General features: G+C 50.2%; 1 protein-coding gene across 4 annotated transcripts in view; it reads left to right on the plus strand.

Moving 5' to 3' along the window:
* The window catches only part of CSMD2 (CUB and Sushi multiple domains 2), a 287,236-nt gene that overhangs the window by 187,471 nt on the left and 72,641 nt on the right, over positions 1-27,124 (plus strand). For all 4 annotated transcript variants that reach the window (XM_068172583.1, XM_068172582.1, XM_068172581.1 and 1 more), the window contains 9 exons: positions 5,915-6,241; positions 9,187-9,381; positions 11,970-12,108; positions 13,241-13,428; positions 14,521-14,709; positions 15,123-15,239; positions 18,031-18,246; positions 21,597-21,785; positions 25,665-25,834. In XM_068172583.1, the coding sequence (XP_068028684.1) occupies positions 5,915-6,241; positions 9,187-9,381; positions 11,970-12,108; positions 13,241-13,428; positions 14,521-14,709; positions 15,123-15,239; positions 18,031-18,246; positions 21,597-21,785; positions 25,665-25,834 (1,730 nt within the window). The remainder of the gene's footprint in view (positions 1-5,914; positions 6,242-9,186; positions 9,382-11,969; positions 12,109-13,240; positions 13,429-14,520; positions 14,710-15,122; positions 15,240-18,030; positions 18,247-21,596; positions 21,786-25,664; positions 25,835-27,124) is intronic.

Genomic DNA, 27,124 nt, shown 5'->3' on the forward strand with positions numbered 1-27,124 from the left:
GCAGGGAATTAAATGGTGGGGGAGTAAAAGGAGGGGATTTGTGCCCAAAAAATCCTTGGGAGGGGGAGGTTCTGCACTGACCGCAGCGGGGTTGGGTTGGTTGGCATCGCTCAGCCGAGTTTTGGGATTAATGTGGTCATTCCTGGGAAAGTTTGGGGATAAATCTAGGAACGTTTGAATGGACTGGGAACAAACACATTCATTTCTGGAAATGTTTGGGTTTGAGATTAATATGGTCGCCTTCTGGGAATGTTTGAATGGATTTGGGATAAATCTGTTCATTCCTGGTAGTGTTTGATTGGGTTTGGATAAATCTGTTCATTCCTGGGAGTGTTTGATTTGGTGTGGGATAAATCTGTTCATTCCTGGGAGTGTTTGAATGGGTTTGGGATAAATCTGTTCATTGCTGGGAGTGTTTGATTGGGTTTGGAATTCATGTGGTCATTCCTGGGAGTGTTTGGGTTTTGGGATAAATCTGAGAATGTTTGAATGGATTGGGAACAAACACGTTCATTTCTGGAAATGTTTGGGTTTGAGATTCATGTGGTTGTTTCCTGGGAATGTTTGAATGGGTTTGGGATAAATCTGTTCATTCCTGGGAGTGTTTGATTGGGTTTGGGATTAGTGTGGTCATTCCTGGGAGTGTTTGAATGCATTTGGGATAAATCTGTTCATCCCTGGAAATGTTTGATTTGGTTTGGGATTAATGTGGTAGTTTCTGGGAATGTTTGAATGGAACATGTTCATTTCTGGAAATTTTTGATTGGGCTTGGGATTCGTGTGGTCATTCCTGGGAGTGTTCAGGTTTTGGGGTAAATCTGGGAAAGTTTGAATGGATTGGGAACAAACACGTTCATTTCTGGAAATGTTTGGCTTTGAGATTCATGTGGTTGTTTCCTGGGAATGTTTGATTGGGTTTGGGGTTAATGTGGTCCTTCCTGGGAATGTTTGAATGGATTGAGGATAAACATGTTCATTTCTGGAAATGTTTGAATGGATTGGAAGCAAATGTATCCATTCCTGGCAGTGTTTGATTCCGTTTGGGGATAAATCTGTTCATTTCTGGGAGTGTTTGGGTTTGGGGATAAACATGTTCATTCCTGATTGTTTTTGAATGGATTGGGGACAAATGTGTTCATTCCTGGGAATGTGTGAGTGGATTTGGGATAAATCTGTTCGTTCCTGGGTTTGTTTGTTAACACGTGGTCATTCCTGGGAATATTTGAATGGATTGGGAACAAATATGTTCATGGATTGGGGATAAACATATTAATTGCTGGTTGTATTTTCATGGATTTGGGATAAATGTCTCCATTGACATTCCAGTTATTCCTGCCAAAACAATCTGCCACAGGGAAGTGGTGGCTGCCCAAAAGTGTCCTCCCTGCCCCTGAGGGACAGTCCCATCCCAGCCTGCAGGAGCTGGATGCAGCAGAGGAGGGAGGAGCACAGGAGAGGTGAACAACAGCACCACAAGGCTTTTTTTTGGGCCAAAAAAATGGCCACAAACTTCCACCCTCTTGTAGCCACTGCAAAAATTCCCAAGGGAGACTGTTGGGAGAGGAAGAGTTCTGTTGGAAATCATGGGAACTCGGGAGAGGAAGGTGCAGAAGTTTTGGAGCATGTCCCAGGAGCAGATGGCTGCAGGAGCAGCCCAGCCCTGTCCCAGTGGGGATCAGCAGCTCCCAGTAAATTTTAAAAAACTTCAACTCGTTCCCAAAACCAATCCCTGCTCCTGCTGGAGTGGGTGGCAGTGAAACCTGCTCTTCCCTGCACATCTATTTTAAATTCAGTGATATTTTCCTCAAGATTTGGTTCCCAAAACCTGCCTGGTTTTCATTCTTCTCCTCATACCTGCAGTCCCACCCCCGGACTGAACCGAGTTGTGTTGCTCTGAAATACCAAAACCCTCCCAGTTAATTTTGCTCCAAATTCCTTCCCTCACCTCCCACTTGCTCTGTGGTGCCACAGGGTTTTCAGGAGGAAAAGGCACCATGAGATGCAGATTTTTTTTTCCCCTTGGAATAACAGATACAGAAAGAGGAAAACACAAAATTAAAATAAAGCACTTTGCTGCCCAGCTGGAGCAGTGCCCTGAGCTTCCAGCACTGTCCTGCTTTTCCAGTCCATCACCAAGTTCTGCCTAGAGGAGGCATTTTTGGGAAAAAGGAAATGCAAGGCAGAAAACCCACTCTGTCTCCCAGCTCTTTCCCAAGAGGTCTGTGGGAGCAGGATATAAAAACTGTGAGGAAAGTCGGGAATTTTGGATTGTTTCCATGGAAACTGCAATCATTCCAGTCATTCCTTGCTTGGTTTTCAGCTCCTGACCCCGGTGTCTTTCCTGCTCCCATGGTGTGACCTCTCCTTGGGATCAGCCCTGGATTCTCCTGCAGGATGAGCAGGGATGGAGTGTCTAGAGCCAGGAACGGGAGAAGAGAAGTGGTCTGGGAGGAGATGGGATCTGGGGGAAGAGAAGAGAAGAGAAGAGAAGAGAAGAGAAGAGAAGAGAAGAGAAGAGAAGAGAAGAGAAGAGAAGAGAAGAGAAGAGAAGAGAAGAGAAGAGAAGAGAAGAGAAGAGAAGAGAAGAGAAGAGAAGAGAAGAGAAGAGAAGAGAAGAGCTGCAGGAACTTCTCCTGCTGAAGAACTCCTGCCTGATCCATGTTCACATCTATGTCCCTCTCCTAAGGGAAGAGCCAAGGAGCTGCTCCTTCATTGTTTCACTGCTCTAAACCAAGGCAGAACCTTGATGGTGCTTGTGATAACTTGAACAAATCCCTGTGCTGGTTCATTCCTGACGTGGTCTCGCGTCTCTGTGTCTGCTGTGATTTATTCTGTATTTAATAAAGGGATTTTTCTCATTGCCTTTGCAGTAATTGGTCAGCAATAAGGATTATTGACAAATGTAGCAATTATTGACACAGTCAGCTTTGTAAACAGACCCCTGTGCTGTGCACATAATGAAATGGCCTCTCCTGGCATTTAACAAGGGTAATAAATATTAATTGCAGCCAGGGCTGCTCCCAGCCCGTGCTGCTGATGGACAGCTGCAGGCAGCAGGGCTGGCCTCTGTCATGTCGGGAATGACTCCTGCTGCTGAGGGCTCTTTGGGAAGCTCCAGCAGCACCAGACAGGTGCAGCTGGGCTGTCTCCAGCTTTCCTGCTGCCATCATCTTCCTCCTGACAGCCTGTGACACAGCTGTGTTAAACAGCTCCTGGTTTATCCGAGTGTCCAGCTCCAGGGAGGCTGACGTGGATCAGAGCTGAAACTTCCTTCCACAGTGAAGAAAAACCTCCTTCCACAACAAAGGAAACCCTTCCACAGTGAGGAAAAACATCCTTCCACGGTGAGGGAAAACCTCCTTCCACAGCAGGGGAAAACCTTCCAAGTGAAGAAAAACTTCCTTCCACAGTGAAGAAAAACCTCCTTCCACAGTGAGGAAAAACCTCCTTTCATGGTGAGGGAAAACCTCCTCTGCTTCAAAAGATGAAGAAAATCATCATCTCACAGACACCACGGTCTTGTTCATGAACCTTGTGGCTTCCTGGGCTGGATGTTCCCCTCTGTGATGTGATTCCAGCTCCCCTCTCCATCAAGGAGAGCTTTATCCTGGCCACAGCTTGGCCCAGTGGCCTTAGTCCTCCAACTCCAACTCGCCTTTCTCCTCACTGATCTTATGGAAAATCAAAATCCTCATTTACTTCCCTGCAGTGGAGACTCTTGGAGGGTTTTTTTTTTTTTTTTATCAGCTCCTCTTTAATCTGTCACTTTGTTTTATCTGGCAAAGGTTAATTTTATATTCTTCCCTCGCTCTGCTCCTCTCCCCTTTGTCAGCAAGTCCTTTGTTGTTTTATTTTCTGAACTGGCGACTGCACCTCTCCCTTGCTGGGCTGCTGGAGGTCCTGGCTGAATGCTAATTCACCCCTTTGGATTTAAAAATTTAGAGGAGACACCTCATCCCTGCTGCTGAGACATTTCCCTGGATGCGAATGAATTTATTTTCAATTTTCCTGAGGCAGATTACACCGTGCTTATGCTGACAGAATTATTTGACAGCATCCCCTGATATTTTCAGCGTCTGCTAGAGAGAGAGAGAGAGAGCCCAAAAAAATCCTGAGGATGTTTTGCAGTTTGTTTTCTCTTTAATCTGCTCTCTTTGTGGCTGAGAGCAGGGAATGGATTGTGCAGCTCCGTGGCCTTGATAACGTCACGGGAACGTCCAAATTATTTGATCCCAGCCCATTAGGTGGTGAGGGGAGACAGAGGGAAAATAACAGAGGGAGGCAGAGCAGTGATCCAGATAATTGCCTAAATGCCAACCCCAAGCCAAGCTCATCCTCTGTGCCAGGAGTTAGGGAGATGGATGTTCCCAATAATGGGTTTTACCAAGGGTGGCGGTGGGGAAAAAGGATGAGCAAAGCATCCATACATAAAATATCCCAAAGTTTGGGCAGGTAGCACTTCAAAGGCAGCCTTGCCTTCCCAAATTAATGGGCCTTGGCAGCAGCAGCCCGGGATAGATTGAGGCCCTGGAGAGTTGGAGGGTTTTTCATGCATGCTCTTCCCCTCAGCTTCATTTTAAGCCTGGTTTTAATTATTTCCGTGGCAATGGCAGCCTGGTTGGGTGCCTCTATTTGGGAACCAGCAGAAGTCAGGGATTTATTTGTGTTGGGAAGAGCTTCCCCTCCACCAGGGCTGCAGATTCCTCTGGTTTGTCTCAAACCCCAGCATTTGGGAATGTTCTTGGGCTGTTCCACCTCTCCCAGTGCTCAGCCAGGTGTAAACGACTTCCCAAGGACACAGACAAAGCAAATTAACTCCCAGATCCTTCTCCAAGCACTCCATTTGTTGCTGTGTCCCACAAATATTCCCTGTGGGACGGGAGTGGTGTGGATGGAAGGAGTTTGATGAATGTAGAGGGTGAATCTGGAGAGGAGCACAGGATGGGGGGTGGGGGGGGGGGTGGAAATGAGCTCAGCACATGGAAGGGGCAGCAGAAATGCAGATTTTATTGTAAGCAAGCCCTGAGGAGTCTGCAGCACCCTGGGGATGGATGTGTCAGCTGTGGGTGACAGAGCTGAGCCAGGGACAGCAGCAGAGAGGCTGGAGCTGTGCCCGGAGTGACTGAGCTGGTTCCTTCCTCCAGGTTTGGTGGGATGCCCTGGGATGTGGCCACAGCAAAAAATGTTGAGGCAAAACCTGGCTGTTTCCATGCTGGCTTTATTTTGCACCAGCTCAAGTCACACACACTGGATTCTTGGGAGGCTTTGCTGAGGGACATGCAGGAGAATTCACCTGGAAAATGCCAGATCCCACCTAACAGGCATTTTCTTCCTGCTGTCAAATAAACCTGAACGGGACTGGAAGATGGCAAATCCACCCAAAGTCCTGAAGAATGGGTGGGGGTTTTTTATCCCAATGATAAAAGATTCTGATTTAGTGGTGACCAAAAGATTCTGATTCAGTGGTGACCAAAAGATTGGGATTTAGTGTTGACCAAAATTTTGGATTCAGTGATGACCTAAAGATTGGGATTTAGTGGTGACCAAACGGTTCTGATTCTGCGGTGACCAAAACATTTGGATTCAGTGATGACCAAAGGCTTCCCTGCTGCTCCTGTGAGGGAAGGAATTAAAGACCAGATGGAAGGGAACTAATGGAAGATCCAGGGTGGTGTTTCCCCCTCCTGGTTTTTGATGCATGTGAAATGCTGATATTTATATGATGACAGAAGTTCTGTCAGTGGGCTCTGGCAGCCTGGAAGTCACTTTTCCCCCCTGCAGATAAATCCCTGAACAGAGCCCTCCTGGGGCAGCCTCAGAGCAGGAATTGGGAGTGTCCCAGCCGAGGGGCACCAGGGCAGGGACGGCTGTGGCGCCGCGCTGCTGTGGGACTGATGCCACTTTCCCTTTGCAGTTTCCTGCTTTTTCAACTTCACCAGCCCGTCGGGGATCGTGCTGTCCCCAAACTACCCCGAGGAGTACGGGAGCAGTCTGCACTGCGTGTGGCTCATCATCGCCAACCCCGAGAGCAGGATCCACCTGGCCTTCAACGACTTCGACGTGGAGCCCCAGTTCGACTTCCTGGCCGTCAAGGACGGCGGCACGGCCGAGTCGCCCGTGCTGGGCACTTTCTCAGGGAGCCACATCCCCTCCTCGCTGACCAGCAGTGGTCATGTGGCCAGGCTGGAGTTCCAGACTGACCACTCCATGGAGAAGAGAGGCTTCAACATCACCTTCACCAGTGAGTGTGGTCCCTTTTTGGGGTTACCAAAAAATAGAGGCTGGACAAAATTAAGGCAATAAAAAGCAGTTATAAGAGACTTCAAGGGCATTTAGGACAGACCAAGCCCCCCCCAGGGGCTACACCCAAAATGGATGATGGGTCATGGGTTTTCACACTTTTATAATTTTGGGCCATTTGCATTTTGTGGGTTCATCTTCCAATTACAGCTTCAGCTAATGAAGTCATTTACCCCAAGTTTGCTGCCCCCAACTCACTTTTGTTTCCATCTCTGGGGCCTGAGGCAGTGAGGGGTCCTTGATTGCCAGGCCTGGAGAGGAATTGTTGTGTCTGCCCAAAATGGGGAAGCAGCAGCTCACACTGCATATGGAGTTTGGAGTTATGCACTAAAGAACTGCAGGATTACAAATATATAAAATATAAAAGCTCAAATCCTAAGGCATCCAGTGCCCCACCATTCCTTCAACTCTAAATGCGTGTTGGAGACTGCAGAGAGGGATCTTGCTAAAGCTGTTGGAATTCCAAAGTAAACCTGAAAATTGGGGATTAATTCGGATTTGCAGTTGGGTGATGGAGGATTGGTGGCACGTTTAGAGCTGGTGGCGCAGATTCTTTCTGCTGTGAAGTTGAAAGCTCCCTCTCAGAGCCTCCTTTCTTCTCAGGGAGCTGAGGTGATGCCCTGGGGGCAGCTCAGGAAGAGCTGTTGGGTCTGGGACGGTCCATGTGTCCCTCAGTCAGTGCCACCCTTGTTTGCTTACAGCCAGAGATGCAAAACTTAGGAGAAAAAGGCAAATGTAGCCCTTATTTGTGTTAGAAAGTCTTGAAATTTCCAGAGAGAGATTTGTCTCCCTGTTAAGTCCACTCCTCAGATCCACACGGTAATTTTAGCTTTGTATTGTCCTGTAATTTTCCAAAGAGCTTTTTTAAACCTCTTCAGCAGAACTGAGCTTTGTTAGGCTGGCCTTTGGTGGCACGGATAAATTAATGGCCTTTCCAGCCCTGATTGCAGAGCTTTTATTTAAAGAGAAATAAAAAAAAATAAATTAAATCAGAGGCTTTAAGGAAGCATTTGCCAAACTCCAGCAGACTGAGGGCTCCTCAGAGGAGGGGGTTTGGGTGAGGGGGTGCCAGGAGTGAGGGTGACACCTCAGGAATGCTGCTGGTGCCTCTCCCTTTCCCCTGTTGGGAGCTGTCCCTTGCATGGGGACATTTTTTCAGGACATTTTTAATGTTTTTCAGTGCTGGGGTTGACTCAGGAATGAGTTAATTTGTTCTGACTGCTTCGAGTTCTGCACTGAGCCTCTCCCAGACAGCTCCAGGCCCTTCCCTTCAGTCTGGGGAAGGGAGAGGGGGCCAGGGACAGGTACCAGAGCACAGGGATCACATCCAGCCCCTTTTCCCCTCCAGCCCTGTGGAGAACAGGAGATGGTGAGGGCAGAGATGCTCTGGGAGCAATCCAGAGCTCAGCTGGCTTTGCTCAGGTGCATTAAAGACACTGAAACCTCAGGTGTGGGATTAACCTGGAGCCTTTAATCCTTGCTAGGCTACTCCTCTCCCAGCATGAGGACATGTAGGACATAATTATGCACTTAATGAGGAATTAAGGCCTAATTGCCAAATGTTTGGCTGGTGTAGCTTTAACTGCTGGAGAAGGTCTTAAAACCGAGCCAGGTGTCCCTACAATCCTACAAGGACTTGGTGGCACCTGGGAAGGTGATTCCTGTGTGTGCTTTGTTTTCTCCCAGCAGGGCTGTGAATGGAGCTGAAAGGGAGTCGGTTTAGGTGGGATTTTGGGAAGGAATTGTTCTCTGTGAGGGGCTGGGATGGAATTCCCAGAGAAGCTGGATCCCCGGAAATGTCCAAGGCCACGTTGGACAGGGCTTGGATCAAGCTGGGATAGTGGAAGGTGTTCCTGCCCATGGCAGGGGTGGTGCTGGATGAGCTTTAATGTCCCTTCCAGCCCAGGCCAGTGTGGGGCTCTGTGATGTGGCAGTCACAGAATGTGCTGAGGTGACTTTTTAACCTTGGTGCCTTAAAAATTTCCATTTTTCCCATCAGCAGTTCTCTTATATCCCCTCTGGGCAGAAATTTTCAGGTTTTTTTTTTTTTTAAATCTCTCCCTATTTGAAGTATTTTTCTATGTGGAAGGTGGCTGAGAAGGTGACTCAGTTTTCCAGGACCTTTCCTGCTGCTGTTCCTGCTGTATCCCATCCTCTGATGGACACCAACACCTTCAACCTCCCCCTTCCTCTCCTGTTGCGCCTGAGGCAGAAACTGGGAAGGGGAAAATTTCAATTTTCAAATTTTCCTCAATTTGAGGCTGCAACGTGCTCATTTTGGGGATAGGTTGGGGGGGGGGAAAAAGATGCATGAGACTCTTAATCTCAGGGTTGTGAGTTCGAGCCCCACATTAGGCGCCAGCTGTAAATCCAGAACCCCTGAACGCGGGGACGATCTCACATAGGACAACAGTAACAGATGAAAGGCACTCTTCTCCTCGGGACTAAATTTATTCAGGGACTCCTTGGATTATTCAGGAGCCTCCTCGGATCCAGGCAATTACTCCTACTCCTCCTGTTTATTCAGGAGCTACCTCGGATCCAGGCAACGCCTCAGGGGGTAACAGAGGCTGAGGCATCTGGTGGCGTCCAAAAGAGGAAAAAGAGCCCGAAGGTGTTGTCCAGGGGGGTTTTGAGCTCTGGAAAAGGGGGGGGCAGAGTCGAGGGGCCACATCCATTGGGATACAGGTGAGGAGAGGGAGAGGGGAGGGGCAGATAAGGGAGAGACCACCACACCAGAGGCTTAGGTGGGGAGGGGGGAGACCACCCCCAAACCCCAGTGCAAAACAACGACTAAATAAACTCTTTAGTGCAATACAACAGATGCTGACTCTCCTCTTTCCCTCTTTTTCTCTCCTCCTCCTCCTCTCCTCCTTCTCCTGGTAGCGTTCCGGCACAACGAGTGCCCGGACCCCGGCGTGCCGGTGAACGGGAAGCGCTTTGGGGACAGCCTGCAGCTGGGCAGCTCCGTGTCCTTCCTGTGTGACGAGGGCTTCATCCGCACCCACGGCGCCGAGACCGTCACCTGCGTCCTGCAGGAGGGCAACGTGGTGTGGGACAACGCCGTGCTCCGCTGCGAAGGTCTGCCCGACCCTCCTGCCTGCTGGGCAGCGACTCCTGGCCTGGTTTGGGGTGGGAGGGGCATTAAAGATCCCATCTCACCTCTTCCCATGGGTAGGGATGCTTCTGCTGTCCCAGAGTGCTCCAGCCTGGCCTTGGGCACTGCCAGGGATTCAGGGGCAGCTACAGCTGCTCTGGGAATTCCATCCCAGTTCCTCCCCACCTTCACAGCCAAGAGGGCTCTTGGGCTCTTTTACTCACCATATCCCCAAATCTCCTCTTTTCCAGTTCAAAGCCATTCCCTGTGTCCTGTCCCTCCATCCCTTGGTAAAGTCCCTCTCCAGCTCTTCTGGAGCCCCTTTCGGCAGTGGAAGGAGCTCTAAGGTCTTCTTGGAGCTTCTCTTCTCCTGGTGAATGTTCCCAGCTTAGTGGGAGAGAGATTCCCTTCTCCTTCTTCTCCTCCTTCCTCTTCTTCTTCATTCTTCTTCATTCTTCTTCTCCTCTCTTCTCCTCCTCCTCCTCCTCCTCCTTGTCTCCTCCTCCTCATCTCCTCCTCTTCTCCAGGTGAACATTCCTGCAGGGACAGAGATTTTTTTTGGGAATTCTGCAGCCTTTTGGGATCCAGAATCAGTGTTCTGCCTGTCAGGGTCTCGCTCTCACATTCCACAGTGTCAGCCAACACTTTCCAGGGTTTTCCACATCTCTGGAAGGTGCTCTCTGCACAGAGGAGTTTGCTGGGGAGGAAGTTTCAGTCCAAATATTCCTGAGCTCTGTTTTTTTTCCACTTTTTTGGGTGTGGAATGAACGCTGGGAGTATTTTTATTGCATTTGTTTGATGATTTGATGATCAGTTCTTGTTACAACAGGTGTTTTTCTAATAACAGTAATAATAAAAGGTTCTGGTTTAGTGATGCTTCAAAGCTTCCCTGCTGCTCCTGTCAGGGAGGGAATGAAACAACAGGGAATGGAAGATCCAGGGTGATGTTTTGCCATCCTGGTTTTTGATCCATGTAAAATATCTGATATTTATGTAATGACAGAAGTTCTGTCGATGGGCTCTGGCAGCTGAGAGGCAGAAATTCTGCATTTCCATCTCCTGGCCACAACAGCCAGCCCTGCCATGCGGGGAGCTGGGCTGAATTAAAGGCTTTAATTCAGATTTCAAAGCTTTTTTTAGGACTTTCAAGCCTCTCCTCTGGAAAAGAGAAGTGAAGAAGGAGCTCATTAGGACTGAAAATCTTCCTGTGCCCTGTGTTCTCAGGGAAGTGATGCTCTGCTCTGGTATTTGCAGCAATTTGAATAACAAGTGCTGAGCTCTTGAGAAACAGCCCTGGAATATTGAGAAATAATTTGAGTAATTGGCCCTGCATTGCCTGAGCAGCAGGAATTGCACAATCCTGGCCATTGTCTCTGGGATTGAAGGAAGGAATCAATTGTGTTCAACAGCTTTTATAGAATAAAAAGCTGGACTTTCTGTATTCTTACATAATTTTGCTCCTGACAAAAAGTAGGTTTAATTCAGGGCTCCTGTGACTTTCAAAGCATCGGCCTTGAAATTTACATATTTTTAAGTATGGAAGGGAAACATTCATTAAATAATACACTTCTAATCAACTTTTATATTTGATAACCTTCTGCCGTCTCCTCCTGATCACTCTAGTGATTTCTTTGACTCTCCCTTCAGTCTGGACATTTTAATTACCCTTTCTAAGCAAGGAGAAAAGCCCAGAGATCTAAAGTCCTGCTCACCACTTGAAAAAAAAAATTAATGGGAATGAAGGAGACAGAGAAAAGGGTGGAAATCCTGACAGGATACGATGCAGCTTTGGGGCAGAAAGGAAGAAATAATTGCTTTGGAGCCAGCTGAGATCAAATGACTTTCATCTGCCACCCTTCAGAGCAGCAGGGGAGCTTTGGGGCTGGGACTGGCACGTTTTGGGGTGGCACAGGGGCACGGTGACATTGGGGCTGGCCATGGGTCGCTCCTTGCAGGATGAAACCTGGCAGTTCTTGGGGGCTGTGGGATTTTTGTGCCTCTGGGCCCTCAGAGCCAGTGTCCTTTTCCCAGAAAATGCAATCAAGTACCTGCAGCTCCTGCTGGTGGCACTGGGGACCACGGTGTGGAATTAATGCCCTGCTCTGGTGATGTCCCTCGTGGCAGCAAAGCCATGACTCGATTAGCAGGGCTGGGAGAGATTTTCTGGCACCTGAAATGCCAAGTGACCTTGCAGTTGCCTCTGCTTTTATATCCAATCATTATTTTACACCCCGTCCCCTCCGAGCAGGGCCCAAGGTCAGCCCTGCTGGCTCCCAGGGGGACAGTGTCTGCATTTGGAGCTGAAAAGGCAATTTCTGAGCAGTTAATGTTGGTTTTCCATCTGGCTCTGGTGATTGTTAACTCATGGGGGGACAGAAATGGGGGGAAGGGGTTTCAAGGGTGGGGACATCTCACGGTGCTGCAGCTCTGTGACATTTTTCACCCCAGTTTTAAGGATGTGGCACTCAGGGACGTGGTTTAGCGGTGGCATTGGCAGCATTGGGCTGGATGAGCCTGAAGGTCTTTTCCAGCCTGGATAATTGTGTGATTTGTGTCCTTTTTGTGTCCCCAGCACCCTGTGGGGGCCACCTGACATCACCCAGTGGAACCATCCTGTCCCCAGGCTGGCCTGGCTTCTACAAGGACTCGCTGAGCTGTGCCTGGGTCATCGAGGCCCAGCCAGGCTACCCCATCAAGATCACCTTTGACAGGTGCTCACCACCACGGGCAGCCCCCAGACTCCCTGGCTTTGGGTGGTTTTGGTGATTCCAAGGTGCAGCCAAGAGAGGGGAGTGAGCTGCTCCACGTCGTGCCCAGCTCTGAGGTTCTCCGCTCTCCCCTTTTTTATTTATGAGCTCCTGGCAGGGAATTAAAACTCAGCCAGCCCTGGAGGGAATGGTTCTGTCTGAACCACTCCTGCTGGTTTTCAGGGGTGTTTTAGACATGTTTTTGGGGGCTGAGCTGCCACATATTCCTTGGGTGGGGGGAGCAGCAGGGAATGCTGAGTTTTTTGGCTTTCCCTGCATTTCCTGGCCCTGGGGCTGGCTGTGTGGGAGGGCTTGTTCAGGGATGTGGATGGATATAGATCCAGATATCCTGAAAATCTGCTGCTCTTTGGATTCCTGGCAGTGCCAGGAATGCCCCAGAGAGCAGAGAGGAGCTGCCACTGCCACCACTGCTGTGAAATTTGGGGCTCTATGGCTCCTTCAGCTCTGTTTCATTTGCTGGCTCAGCACCTGGGCAACATTTTAGGTGGGGGCCAGCAGGTGAAGAGGTAAAGGATCACAAAAAAAAAACCCCAAACACGTGTGAGGTGCCCTTAGTGAGACACTCATGCAGAAGAAAAGCTCAGCTCAGACAGCCCCCATGGTGTGGCAAGCACATTTCTCTCTTTCTCTCAGGACTTTTTCATAGAGGAGCACAGAGAGAAGAAAGAGAAAAAAATTTCTATTTCTACTCCTTGTTTTTCCCATGTGGAATGTGTTTGGAGAATTGTTCACCTGGGGTGATGGCTTGGTTGGGTTCTGGTGAGGATTGTTTGAGCCTGATGGCCAATCCAACCCACCTGTGGCTGCACTCTCAGAGAGGGTCCCGAGTTGTGAGGAGTTAGATATGGGAGTTAGAAAGAGGAGGTTTGCAGCTTTAGTATCTCCTTTAAATAGTATATTAATGTGTTATAGCACAGTTATAATAAAGAAATCATTCAGCCTCCTGAGCTGGAGTCACACATGAGCATTTCTTCCCACTGGGTTCATCTGCATTTTACAGCACTGTGGTGGTTCCAGGAGGGAATGAGGAGAAAGGAGCAGTGCTGGGGTTTCATTTCCCTCGTGTCCCTTCCAGGTTCAAGACAGAGGTGAATTATGACACCCTGGAGGTGCGGGACGGCCGCTCCTACTCTTCTCCCCTGATTGGGGTCTACGATGGCACCCAGGTGCCTCAGTTCCTGATCAGCACCAGCAACCACCTCTACCTCCTGTTCACCACGGACAAGAGCCACTCCGACATCGGCTTCCAGATCCGATACGAAAGTAAGGGCACCCTGTTAATGGAATTCCCTGGAGTTCCCTGGAGTTCCCTGGAATTCCCAATCCCCAGCAGCACCACGGCCTCACTCAGGGACCCCTGGGTCTCTTTTTCCCCATGCCAGGCAGCTCACACTGCTCAAGGACCGGGCATGGGAAGCTGCTGCCAGTGGAGGAGCAGTTTTTACTTCTCCTGGCATCCCAGGCTGGTTTGGGTTGGAAGGAAACTTAAAACTCAAAGGCAGGGACAGCTCCCACTGTCCCAGGTTGCTCCGAGCTGACCTTGGGCACTTCCAGGGATGAGGCAGCCACAGCTTCTCTGGGAATGCCATCCTAGCCCCTCCCCACCCTCACAGAGAAGAATTCCTTCCCAATATCCCACCCAAATCTCCCCTTTTCCAATCTGAAGCCATCCCCCCCTCTTGTGGTTTATAGAAGCTTTTTATTTTTATTTTAGCATCTGCAGAATATTCTTGATTTTAGGAGGCAGAGCTGAGCTCACAGAATCAGAATATCCAGAGTTGGATCCCACAGGGATCGTGGAGTCCAACTGCTGGCCCTGCACAGGACAAGCCCAAGAATCCCAAACCAGTTCCTCTCTCCATTTCCTCCTCCCACTTTGAGGATTTCCCTCTCTCCCTCCTTTTGCTTCGGGGATTTTCCTCTCTCCATTTCCTCCTCTCACTTTTGGGGTTTTCCTCTCTCCATTTCCTCCCCTCCCTAGAGGGAATTCCCTCTCTCCAGCCCCTCATTTCAGGGATTTTCCTCTCTCCCTTTCCTCCTCTCACTTTGAGGATTTCCGTCTCTTTATCCTCTCACTTTTGAGATTTTCCTCTCTCCATTTCCTCCCCTCCCTTGAGGGAATTCCCTCTCTCCATCCCCTCACTTGGGGAATTCCCTCTCTCCCTTTCACCCTCTGACTTCGGGGATCACCAGCAAGGTTTGGGATGATCCCATGGGGAATTCCCTCTCTCCCTTTCACCCTCTGACTCCGGGGATCACCAGCAAGATTCAGGATGATCCCATGGGCGGGCTGAGCTGCCCCTGAGCTCCTCTTTGGCCCAGCTGAGGGCTGTGCCCCTGCTCTTTGTGCCCCAGCTGTGAAGCTGCAGTCTGACCACTGCCTGGACCCGGGCATCCCGGTGAACGGGCAGCGCCACGGCAATGATTTCTACGTGGGAGCCCTGGTGACATTCAGCTGTGACCCTGGCTACACCCTGAGTGACAGCGAGGCCCTGGAGTGCGAGCCCAACTTCCAGTGGAGCCGGCCCCTGCCCAGCTGTGAGGGTGAGGAGAGCTCTGTTTCAGCATCTGCAGAACGTTCCTGGTGTCCGGAGGCAGAGCTCAGCTCACAGGGTTGGAATATCCAGAGGTGGATCCCACAGGGATCGTGGTTCCAGCTGCTGGCCCTGCACAGGAAACCCTTCCCATGCAGACCCACTGCCAAAGCAGCAGCTGGAAAGCTCCCAGTGGTATTTAATCCATGGCTTTTGCTGGATTTTGGTGGGTTTATCCATGTATTTTGTTGGATTTTGACCAACAAAACCCAATTTGGGTTGATTTGGTTTGGGTCGATCAGTCTCTTTTGTTGGATTTTCCTGGGTTGGGTTTTGGTTTGACTTTTTCCTCCTAGATTGTGAAACATTCTGAATTATTGAACTCTTTCTCTCCTTTTTTTTTTTTTTTTTTGGTGTTTTTAGCTCTCTGTGGGGGCTACATCCGTGGCTCCAGTGGCACCATCCTCTCCCCAGGCTTCCCTGATTTTTATCCCAACAACTTGAACTGCACGTGGACGATAGAAACATCCCATGGGAAAGGTGAGGAGAGGACTGAGGCTCGTGAGCAGTGGGAGAGAAACTTTTCCCTGTGGGATCCAAGAGTTCCCCTCAGGAATGATGATCTCATTGTCCCTGGACAAGATCCAGAGGGTTTTGATGTCACCTCTTCATCCTTTTGAAGGGAAAATTCTTCTCAAACAGAGCCTGTGCTTTGTGTTATCTCCTGTTCCAGACCTTTTTGGCCCCATCCTGAAAGTCAGGATGTGGATCCAGATATCCTGAAACCATTCCCTGTCACAGAGAGGGATCTGCCCCTCCTGAGGGATTTGTGGAGGTGTTCAGCTCCTCCCATCCAAGGTTTTTGGAAACATCTCCCACATGGCCAGCACACAAGTCCTGGAATTGCCCCAGCTGCTCCAACAATTATTTTCCTGTGACACTTTATGGACTCCCAGGCTGTGCAAGTGGAGTTTAAAAGCAGCTTCATTTTAAAGGTATTTAAATGCCTAAAGAGAGACCATTATTTTTAATCTCACTGCTTCAAAGTGATTTCTTTCCCCTCTCATTTGTTTTGCTGTTTCTTCTGCAGAGAATGGGGGGGGGGGGGGGAGGAAGAAAAGCCCAGCCTTGTGTTTGCAGAGATGTTCTGTGCCACACTAAATTGCAGACCAGAGCAAAGGTTTAATTGGTCACAAATCCTTTAAAATGAGTTTATAATTAGCCCTTTTTGCTACAGTTCCACAACCCTTCAGTGCTGGAGGAGCCTCGTGCCCTCTGCTTGGAGTTTTTACCTTAAAAAACTTGGAATTTGGGCATGTTCTCCAGGATAACTGAATTATTCTTGTGCTGATTCCAGAGGGGTGATGTTATTTCTGTTCCTCAGGCTGGGTTTGCTAAAGCTGAGGGTGTAAATTTGCTGTCGGGGGAGAATGAAGTCATTTTGCATTCCCCACATCCCAGTTTTCAGGTCAGATCTATTTCTGTTTTGTGCTCCTGGTAGAAATAACAAACAATTTGGAAACTCTTGGAAGTTTCCTGCTTTTGTGGAATTTTGCAGGGGGGAAAGACTGAGACTAAAAATGTTCTTCACAGAATGGATATAGAGAAGGAATTACCAAGGTCAGTCCTAAGCTTTGGGTCATAAAAGTCCTTCTGAGACACTGCAGGGCAGTGAGGTGCTGCAGAGGGATAAAGGTTGGGATGATCCCACAATTCCTTCATTCCCAATCCCATGGGAAAAGCTCCTTATTGGTTTCCAGCCTCTCTGACCTTCACTTCTTGGAGGGAAGAGCTCCATGTGAGCAGCAAACCTCCAGGAAGAACTTGGAGAGAGCCAGGGATAAATAAATGGAAAATTCAGCTGGAATTTGATGCTGTGGGGTTGGATATTGGATCTCCAGAGCTTTCCCTGATCTCCAGAAATTAATAGGGAATGGGCAGCGAGGAGGAGGACCTTCCTGTGGGCTTTCTTTGCAGGTTTCCTGCTGTTTCTTTGGGATGAAATACTTTAGGAATGGTGGGATGCAGAGCCAGCCCTTGAGGTGTGAATGATTGGGCTAAATGAAACAACCTGGTCAAGCCAAGCAGGGATCTCTCCCAAAGCCCAAATTCCATCCTTGGATTTGCCTGGAGGGGTCTGTGTCTCTCCAGAGGGGCTCTGAGCAGGATAAATCCCAATCCCACACGAGCAGGGGCTCAGGAGCCTGCCCTGGCTGCTCCAAGAGCTGGGAGATCAGGATGGAAAAATCCATCTAAATGCAAAAAGGCTTTTTATTGCTTGGCATCTCCTTGCCTTGTTAAGTCGGTGTGACAATGCTGTGACAGAGTTCCTGAGCTCAGATCCTGCCTGGCTCTGCTCTCACTGCCGTTTTGGTTTTTTTTTTTTGTTTGTTTTTTTTTAAATGTATTTATTTATTTATTTTTATTTCCAAGCTGGAATTATTTTCCAGACAACGAGTGTTTCTAATGGTGTTTGAATTCCAGCATGAAAAATCACCTCGCTGGAGGCTCCTGCAGGAGCCTGAAGTGCTTCCCATTGTGTGTTTGGAGGTGTGAAGGGGACTTTAAGTAATCCATTACTCCTCTCTGGCTCATTTACAAATGCAGCAAGGTCACAGCCTTCCCCCCAAATGTTTCAAATCGTTCAAATTGAATTTGGGAGGAAGAGGCAAAATAGTTTTGCTGTGTTTGGCTGGGATTTCCGTGGCTGGAGCTGTTGTGGGGTTTATTTTGGGCAAGAAAAGGTGAATAAAAGTAGAGTTTTTCTTGGATCAAGCTGGACTAAGGAAAGGTGTCCCTTCCCATGGTAGGGAGATGGAATAAAATTATTTTTAAGGTCATTCCCACCCAAATCATTCCATGATTCTCTGATTCAGTCCATCATGGGAAGGTCCTCGCAGCTGCACCACTGACACACTTCTGGAAAAGCCTCCCTGACCTTGAGGCTGGGTTTAAATCCTGTTTTTCCAGGCAGGAATCCCTTCTGGAACACGCTTGTTTTCGAGCCCTCACAGCTCCAGCCTTGCTGCTCTTGCTCTCCATTTAAAAGTCACTTTTAGAATAAAAGGCTCCCCTGGGCTGCTCCCTCTGTCCCTGGAGCAAGTTTGTGTCATTCCTGACAAGGGCACAGGAATCCAGCATTTCCAGGGCCTGTCCCTGCTCTGGGCCTGCTACCACAGCCAGGGTTTCGGGTTTTTATTGATTTCATTTCCACCAGAACAAATTCCATCATTTCAGCGCGATTTTCCCCCTGCCCTTGGTGGGAAGCAGGGCTTGGGCACGGGGAATGCTGTGGGATCACTCCACCCGTGGCTTTCCCCCACCTCTGCAGGTGTGTTCTTCACCTTCCACACATTCCACCTGGAGAATGGCCACGATTACCTGCTGATCACTGAGAACTCCAGCTTTGCCCAGCCCCTGAAGCAGCTGACGGGGTCCCAGCTGCCAGCCCCACTCAGCGCGGGGCTCTTCGGGAACTTCTCGGCCCAGATCCGCTTCATCTCCGACTTCTCCATGTCCTACGAGGGCTTCAACATCACCTTCTCAGGTGACAACAGCTGCCCAAAGGCTTTTCTCTGTCCCTTTCTTCCTTCTTTCCCTCCTTTCTTTGCCTTCCTCCTTTCTTTGCCTTCCTCCTTTCTTTTCCTTCTCCCTTCCCTTCCCTTCCCTTCCCTTCCCTTCCCTTCCCTTCCCTTCCCTTCCCTTCCCTTCCCTTTTCTGGAAATTATTTGGGTTGGGAAGGACCTTAAAGCTCATCCAGGTCCACCCCTGCCCAATCTTCCACTATCCCAGCTTGCCTCAACAGTTGGACACTTCCAGGGATGGGCCACCCCTCCTGGGGTGCCAAGACCTCCCCACCCTCCCAGTAAATTCCTGGGAATAATTTTCCATTGATTTGGGTCATTCCTTTTGTCACCCAGTAAATTATCCCAGTATTAAACCCCAGTGTGTCCCAAGAAATTTTTCCCAGTGTGTCCCAAGAAATTTTCCCAATGTGTCCCAAGAAATATCCGCCTTGCAGCCCTTATATAGCCAGGGGGAACAATTCTCTCTGTCCTGGGCTGGATAACAGGAATGGACCCACTGGAATGAAACCCCTCTCCAGTGTTGCTGTCTCCCTCCACACCCTCACCTTCCCTGCTCCATTTCTGGACAGTTGCAGCTCAGGATTTTTGGGGAATGCTGTCCCTCTTTCCCCAAACACCTTCTCTGTTTTTAGAGCAGAATCCCTGCAGCAGGCCCAGCATTCCCAGCACAGGCACAGATGGGATCCTTTGGAAGCAGCACGGAGCAATCTGGACTGCTAGGAGCAGGGCAGGGCTGGTCCCTCCCTTTGTCCGTCTGCTCCCTCTTTTTGCCTCCTTGCTCCACTTGGATGCTCCTCCAGTGGCTGTCCTGAGCCTGCAGTCTGTCCTGGATGTGCCTCTGCCATGGAGCCAGCCTGGGACAGCTGGGAATGTTCCCCTGGAGAGAAGAAGGCTCCAGGGGAGAGCTCAGAGCCCTTGCAGGGCCTGAAGGGGCTCCAGGAGAGCTGGAGAGGGACTTGGGGACAAAGCATGGAGGGACTAGACACAGGGAATGGCTTCAAACTGGGAAAGAGGAGATTGGGGAGGAATTCCTGGCTGGGAGGGTGGGGAGGGGCTGGGATGGAATTCCCAGAGCAGCTGTGGCTGCCCCATCTCTGGCAGTGCCCAAGGTCAGGTTGGACAGGGCTTGGAGCAGCCTGGGACAGTGGAAGGTGTCCCTGCCATGGCAGGGGTGGCACGGGATGATCCTTAATGTCCCTTCCCACCCCAACCATTCCATGATTTTAACAAACCTGGCATATCCCAGGCTGGGTTTCCATGATCCCACTGGCACTTCCAGGGAGCTGGAAAATGCATTTTCCCTGCCTGGGCTGGCTCAGTTGCTCTGGTACCAGATGGGAGCCCCCTCCTGCTGCACCCAGCAGGGCTTTGAGGGATCCAGAGATCTTCCTGACTCCAGGAGTCAGGAGGAGGCAGAGGGGAAACAATTCCTGCCCAGAGAAGTTCCAGCAATCCCATGCTGAGCTGTGCTTGCTCAACCATCACGGTGATGGTGGCTTTGAGTGGGTGTGGTGATCCAAAATGCAGATTTTTCAAAGGAAATCCTGATTTTTTTCAGCAGCTGTCGGTCAGAAGGAGCGTGGGGACTTGGAGAGGGACCCAAAAAAGGGACATGTGGCACTGCAGGGCAGCTCATGGCACTGGGGCAGCCTCTGGTTGAAGGGCACGAGGTGTTTGGCTGTGTCCTCTGGGCTGGAGTCCTCCAAATGCCTCCCAAGTGCTCCCATTCCAGGGAATGTCAATCTTTGCTGCCTGAGTGCCCCCGGAGCTGTTTCCTACAGCAATCAGTGGAGGACAGGAGCTTTATTGCTGTTCTTGCCTCTGTCCCTGTGTCCTTCCCAGTCCTGAGCTGCCAGTTCAGCACCCAGGGAAGGAGAGAAATTCCCATTTTTCCTGTGGAGCTTGGTCTGGCACCCTCCCTGATGGGCAGAGCTGTTGCCATAGATGCAGCTGAAACCTGGTTCCCAGTGCCTTTGTTCCTGGCCTCTGAAGTCAGGGATTTGCATGTGGAAACCAGTCAGAAAATTTCCAATTAACTCCCATTTTGATGAGGGGAAAACAGCTTTTTGCCTTCCAAAAGCTCGCCTCTAATTATAACTCTCATTTTCAGTGTATTTCAAGGTTTCTTTCCTATCCTGAAAAGCAAAAACAGGAGTCAGTTCTATTTTTAGCTTCCTTTACATATATATATGTTAACATACAGGCTTTGGACTCGGAGATTTTGCCAAAAACACCCTCAAAAGCATTTTCCTTCAAGCTGGCTTGGGGTCAGAGACGTGAGTTTGGCTGTTGGCCAAAATCCTACGTGACCTTCCTTGGAGCAGCAGCTTCAGTGTCTTCCTGCATTCCCTGAGCAGGGATCATCCATTTCCAGGATTAGAAATGGAGAGGCAGCAGAAATCCCGAAGAATCAATCCATCCTCACTGGGCTGCAGCAGAGGGACAGTGACAAATCCCCATCCCCACCGGTGTCACTGTGACAGAAACTGGGACCTGTTGTCTTTGGAGGTGGTTGGGATCCAGGTGCTGGGGGGAGTTTTAGGTTGGGGGTGAAATTTCATGGCTTGGAATCCTCATGGATTCACTGCTGCTGGATTAGAGCTCCTTTGGATCCTTGTGTCCTCTCCATGGAGGACAGAACCCCTGAGTTTTAGGTTGGGGGGGAAATCCAGGTGGGTTTTCATGGCTTGGAATCCTCATGGATTCACTGCTGCTGGATCAGAGCTCCTTTGGATCCTCGTGTCATTTACAGGGAGGACAGAACCCCTGAGCTGTAGGTTGGGGGTGAAATCCAGGTGGATTTTCATGGCTCAAACAGGATTCCATCTCATGGATTCACTGCAGCTGGATCAAAGCTCAGAGCTCCTTTGGATCCTTGTGTCCTCTCCATGGAGGATAGAACCCCTGAGTTTTAGGTTGGGGTGAAATCCAGGTGGGTTTTCATGGCATGGAATCCTCATGGATTCACTGCTGCTGGATCAGAGCTCCTCTGGATCCTCGTGTCCTCTCCAGGGAGGACAGAAGCCCTGAGCTATAGGATGGGGGTGAAATCCAGGTGGATTTTCATGGCTCAAACAGGATTCCATCTCATGGATTCACTGCAGCTGGATCAAAGCTCAGGAGTGTCCTCTCCATGGAGGACAGAACCCCTGAGTTTTAGGTTGGGGTGAAATCCAAGTGAGTTTTCATGGCTTGGAATCCTCATGGATTCACTGCTGCTGGATCAGAGCTCCTCTGGATCCTCGTGTCCTCTCCGTGGAGGAGGACAGAACCCATTTGCCATCCCCTAAAATCCATTTATCCCCTCCAGAATACGACTTGGAGCCGTGTGACGAGCCAGAAGTGCCAGCCTACAGCATCAGGAAGGGGCTGCAGTTCGGAGTGGGGGACGTGCTGACCTTCTCCTGCTTCCCGGGGTACCGGCTGGAGGGAGCGTCCCGGATCACCTGCCTGGGCGGGAGACGGCGTGTGTGGAGTTCGCCTCTGCCAAGGTGTGTTGGTAGGTGGTCATGTGCTTTCATTTTGCTTGGCTGGTCCCACTGTGCTGCACTGTTGAGGTGGGCAGGGATGGAGGGGTGACATCCCTGGGGTGGATGGGAGCATCCCTGGGATGGGTGACATCCCCCAGGATGGATGGGTGACAGCTCTGGGATGGGTGACATCCCTGGGATGGAGGGGTGATATCCCTGGGGTGGATGGGAGCATCCCTGGGGTGGGTGACATCCATTGGGATGGAGGGATGACATCCCCTGGAATGGATAGGAGCACCCCTGGGATGAGTGACATCCCTGGGATGGATGGGAGCATCTCTGGGATGGATGGGTGCCATCCCCCAGGATGGGATCAATCCAGAGCAGGGATGGAGGAGAGGCAGCTGGAAGGAGCTTCCAGCCCTTCCAGCCTTTCAGTGCTCTCCCCAGGAGGTGACACATCCCCAGGTGTGCCCCAGCCCCACCCCAAATGAGTGATTGCAGAGCTGCTCCTCCCTTTTGGGGCAGTTCCTGCCATCCAGCCCAGGTTTAAGGCATTCCCCGTGGAATTACAGAGAGCTGTAGTCTCCATATCCAGGCAAATTCCACGATTTTATGGATGTGTCTGGGAGCCCCCTGGCTTTGACCTCTCCCCTGTTCTCCACGTGTTTCTTACCCCTTACACCTTTCCCTTCCTGACCACTGCAGGTCCTCTTTTAGCCCCTCCAGCCTTATCAGTTACTAGCACTGATAAATCAGTAAATCCAAGGGTAGAGGAGGGGAAGGATTGGTCTGCAGTTGTTGGTTGCTGCTGTTCCTGGTGCAGGTGGGGTGCAGAACTCTCACGTGGCAGCGATGAGGAGTGTGACAAATTTGGGAAGAAGGAGGGTGCTCCAGGCCTTGGGAAAAAGATGTCACACGACTTTTTGGTGTAGAATTTCAATAGGAAATCGTTCCCAGCTCTGCTCACCCAGAGCCCGAGGGATTCCTCCAGATCAGCCAGGGCAGGGATCTCACCTGGCTGCTCAGGAGATTGTCCTGAGCTCTGGGTGACCCTTGAGGACCACTGCAGGGCAAAGCTCCCAGCAGAGCCAGCTGCTGCCTCCTCCCAGCCTGTGGTGCTGAATTTCCCAGCTCTGCTGAGCTCTGAGGCCTCATCCTGCTGGGACAGGCAGGAATACAATAAGGCTGCAGATGAAGCTCATCAGGGGAATGAGAATCAAAAAAAAAATCATTTACAGAGCTTTGAACTCGAGCCTCAGACAGCAGCACTAAGTGGACGCCCTGGCTGCTGTTCCTGGCTCACAATTAACAGCTTGGGTTTATCATAACAGGGCAAACTCACGGCTGATGGCCCAGAGCTCTGTGGCAGGGTGACAGTTCTGTCACAGTGTCCCCACTGCCTGCTCAGATCTGCCTGGATAGGGATGGAAATAGGAGGCTGACTCATTAAGATCTCAGGAGATTTAATTGCTTTTCCAGACACTCTGTATTCAGCTCCTGTCCCTAGAGATGGTCTGGGGAGAACTCCGAGTGGTTTTTGTTCCTTTGTCCAAACCCTCTGGCCAGCACAGCTCCCTGAGATGTCCCCAGCATCATCCCTGGGGAATCTGTGCCAAAATCCTGCTTTTCATCCATGGCAAGAGCAGAGGACAAAGTCACCTCCAAAGTGCCTCCTCTGGGTGCATCTGCTCCTTCCTTAACCCTTCCCTGGAGCAGCAGCAGAGCCAGGAACTGCCTGGGATGGTTCCTTCAGCCTCAGGAGCTGCCCTGGGATGGTTCCTTCAGCCTCAGGAGCTGCCCTGGGATGGTTCCTTCACCTCCAGGAGCTGCTCTGGGATTGTTCCCTCAGCCCCAGGAGCTGTCTTGCAGCTAATTCTGGTCCTGGGATGATTCCCTCACCTCCAGGAGCTGCTCTGGGATGGTTCCCTCAGCTGCAGGAGCTGCCCTGGGATGGTTCCCTCACCTCCAGGAGCTGCTCTGGGATGGTTCCCTCAGCTGCAGGAGCTGTCCTGGAGCTAATTCTGGTCCTGGGATGGTTCCCTCAGCTGCAGGAGCTGCCCTGGGATGGTTCCCTCACCTCCAGGAGCTGCTCTGGGATGGTTCCCTCAGCTGCAGGAGCTGTCCTGGAGCTAATTCTGGTCCTGGGATGGTTCCCTCAGGCCCAGGAGCTGCCCTGGGATGGTTCCCTCAGCTGCAGGAGCTGTCCTGGAACTAATTCTGGTCCTGGGATGGTTCCCTCAGCTGCAGGAGCTGTGGGGATTCAGGAAAACGAGATTGATCCCAAAAACTGCTCTGGGGGGACTCTGGAGTGCCTGTCCCCAGCCCTGCCTGCACAGCCCCAGAGGAGCAGGCAGCCAGTGTTTGACAGCAGAAAATCTTCCAGGGTAAACAGGCTGGGAAAACAGTGACTCACGGCTCGCTCGTGTGGGAGCTCGGCAGGAGGAACAGAAAATCCTCAGCGTGGGGTTGTTCTGAGGCAGATCCACACAGATTTGTACAGATTCCTACAGATTTATATCGATTTCCCACAGATTTTCTGCAGATCCACACAGATTTCACAGAGATTCACACAGATTTCCATTTACACAGATTCCTCACAGATTCACCCAAATTCCCCACAGATCCCCCAAATTCCCCCAGTTTCCCACAGATCCACACAGATTTCACAGAGATTCACACAGGTTTATATTTACACAGATTCCTCACAGATTCACCCAAATTCCCACAGATCCCCCCAAAATCCCCCCAGTTTCCCACAGATTTCCCACAGATCCACACAGATTTCACAGAGATTCACACAGGTTTACATTTACACGGATCCCCCACAGATCCCCCCAAACTCCCCCAGATCCCCACGTGCCAAGGGGCTGTGGATGTGTGTGACAAACCACTGGGATCTTTGCTCTGGGAGGACATCCCTGGGACTTCTGTTCCTGCCTTTTGGAAGGACGATCCACCCGTGTTATTGTAAAATGCAGGTGAACCCGGTGGGAAGAAATGCTGATGTGTGACTCCAGCTCAGGAGGCTGAATGATTTCTTTATTATAACTATGCTATAACACATTAATATACCATTTAAAGGAGATACTAAAACTGCAAACCTGCTTGTTCTAACTCCCATATCTAACTCCTCACAACTCGGGACCCTCTCTGAGAGTGCAGCCACAGGTGGATTGGATTGGCCACCAGGCTCAAACAATCCTCACCAGAACCCAACCAAGCCATCACCCCAGGTGAACAATTCTCCAAATACATGGGAAAAACAAGGAGCAGAAATAGAAATTGTTTTCTCTTTCTTCTCTCTGTGCTCCTCTATGAAAAAATCCTGAGAGAGAGAGAAATGTGCTGCCACACCGTGTCAGTCCCTGTGAGTCAGGGACTGGAAGTGCGTGGAACAGAGTTGGTGTTTGCCAGATCCAAGCTGGGAGCTTCTCACACCCACAACAGGCTGAGCCTCCAGAGCTGCCACCTTCTTCCTCCTCTACCCAGGATCCTTCTGCCAAGTTTTGAGGCCCACAAATCTTCTGACTTCAGGTTTGGCTGGAAGTCAAATGCACAGAGTAGAGAAAGAAGCAGATCCTGGGTAGATCCACGTGGAATCACCACAGATTCCCACAGTTTCCCCCCAAATTCCACCCAGATTCCACCCCCCCTCCATGTTTACATTTACACAGATTCTGAAGGAGGAGAGAAGCCTGGCTAGGAAATGTGATGGAAAAGGGGACAGTCTGCAGGTTGTGGTGAACAACAACAGGTTGTAGTGAATACCGACAGGGAGAAGCCCCTTTTCTTGCTGTTGCAAGAAAAGCTGAGAAGCTGTGGCCTTCAGAGGAGTCACCTGCATGTGTGGTGTGACCAGACCATGCGTGGGGTCACTGAAACATGCCTTTTGTGTCTCGGTGCAGCTGAGTGTGGCTCGTCCGTGACGGGAACCCAGGGTGTGCTGCTGTCCCCCAACTACCCCCTGAACTACAACAACAACCACGAGTGCATCTACTCCATCCAGAGCCAGCCTGGGAAAGGCATCCAGCTGAAAGCCAGGACCTTCGAGCTGGAGGCAGGAGATGTCCTCAAGGTAATTCTAGCTCCGGGGTTGGAGCTGCTCATGGGAGCAACGTCTCTAAATGCTCTAAAATGTTAATGGGATTAGGTGGGAGTGACCTCTGTGTCATCCCAGGAATGCTCCAGTGCCATGGAGTGATTGCCATGGCACTGGAGGATCAAATTTTCCCCCAGAAATCTTCAAATTTGGAAGATCAAATTTCCCCCAGACCATCTAAACTTCAGCTCTCGCCTATGGAATTGCACAGGAAAAGCTCCTCATCCATCAGAAGGGTGAGGGTTTGAGCATTATTTTAGTGCTTTGAAGAATCAAGGCTGGTTTGTCCCAAAAAGGGGCTGATTGAAATGCAGAACTCCAGACTCTTCTCAGATTATTCAAGCTCCAGGACTCTGTGGAGGAGGAGACAAATCCAGGCTGAGTTTTTTATTAACCAAAGGAATGGTTTTGAAGGAGGCATTAATATGACAAGGATGTGCTGAGCCATCTTCCCAGGAATGCCTCTGTCCTCATTGAAGTGTCACACTCCAGGAGAGATGTAATCCACATTTCCAGCTCATAAATGACTGGAAAGGGAGGAAGATTTCTTGTTAATGCAAGGAATGTACTCCTTGTCAGAGGAATTACATTCTCTCAGCAGGTTTGTCATCAGCTGCTCATCTGGGGAAAGTTCCTATTGATCTCCACTGGTGAGGAGCTGCTCTTGGTCCTCACAAAAGGAAGGAAGAAAAAAACCCATTTGTGTTTTTCTTAAATCACAACGAATTCAAGGCTCATCTCTGAGTCAGTCTGGGGGAAAAATGTGGTTTTTTTCAGTAGCTGTTCCTTGGGAAAGAGAGTTGAGGAGATGCAGCCCTGTGTGCAGAGTAAATCAGGGATGAAGAGGAGGGTGCAGGTCCTCCAGGGTGTAAATCCTGCTCCTCAGGTGGGCAGCACTGTGGAGTTTCATCAAGTCAGTGGAGATCCTTGGATCTCAGCTCACATTGCCTAAAGGATTTGTCCCTCTTTGCACTTGTGGATCCAGGGAGCACTCCTGGATCACTTGTGGGACAAATCCTGAAGAATCTGAGTTGCTTTTTCCAGCCTGATGCTAGAATTCAGAGTGGGGTTTGTTGTTTCCTTCCCTTTTCCCTCCAATACCCCGGATCAGCTCAGTGCCAGGAGCAAATTCCTTGATTTGAGGTGACTCCAAATCAGGGCACGTCCCAGGAGCTGCTGGCTCTTCCCAGGAAGCTGCTCCACCAAAGAAAAGCCAAAGAATAGCCCAGGGTGTTGCTGTGAGCAGAGCAGGGACAAGGTGGGATA

The sequence above is a fragment of the Anomalospiza imberbis genome, chromosome 25 (assembly GCF_031753505.1).
Source record: "Anomalospiza imberbis isolate Cuckoo-Finch-1a 21T00152 chromosome 25, ASM3175350v1, whole genome shotgun sequence".
In the NCBI taxonomy this organism is placed as follows: domain Eukaryota; kingdom Metazoa; phylum Chordata; class Aves; order Passeriformes; family Viduidae; genus Anomalospiza; species Anomalospiza imberbis.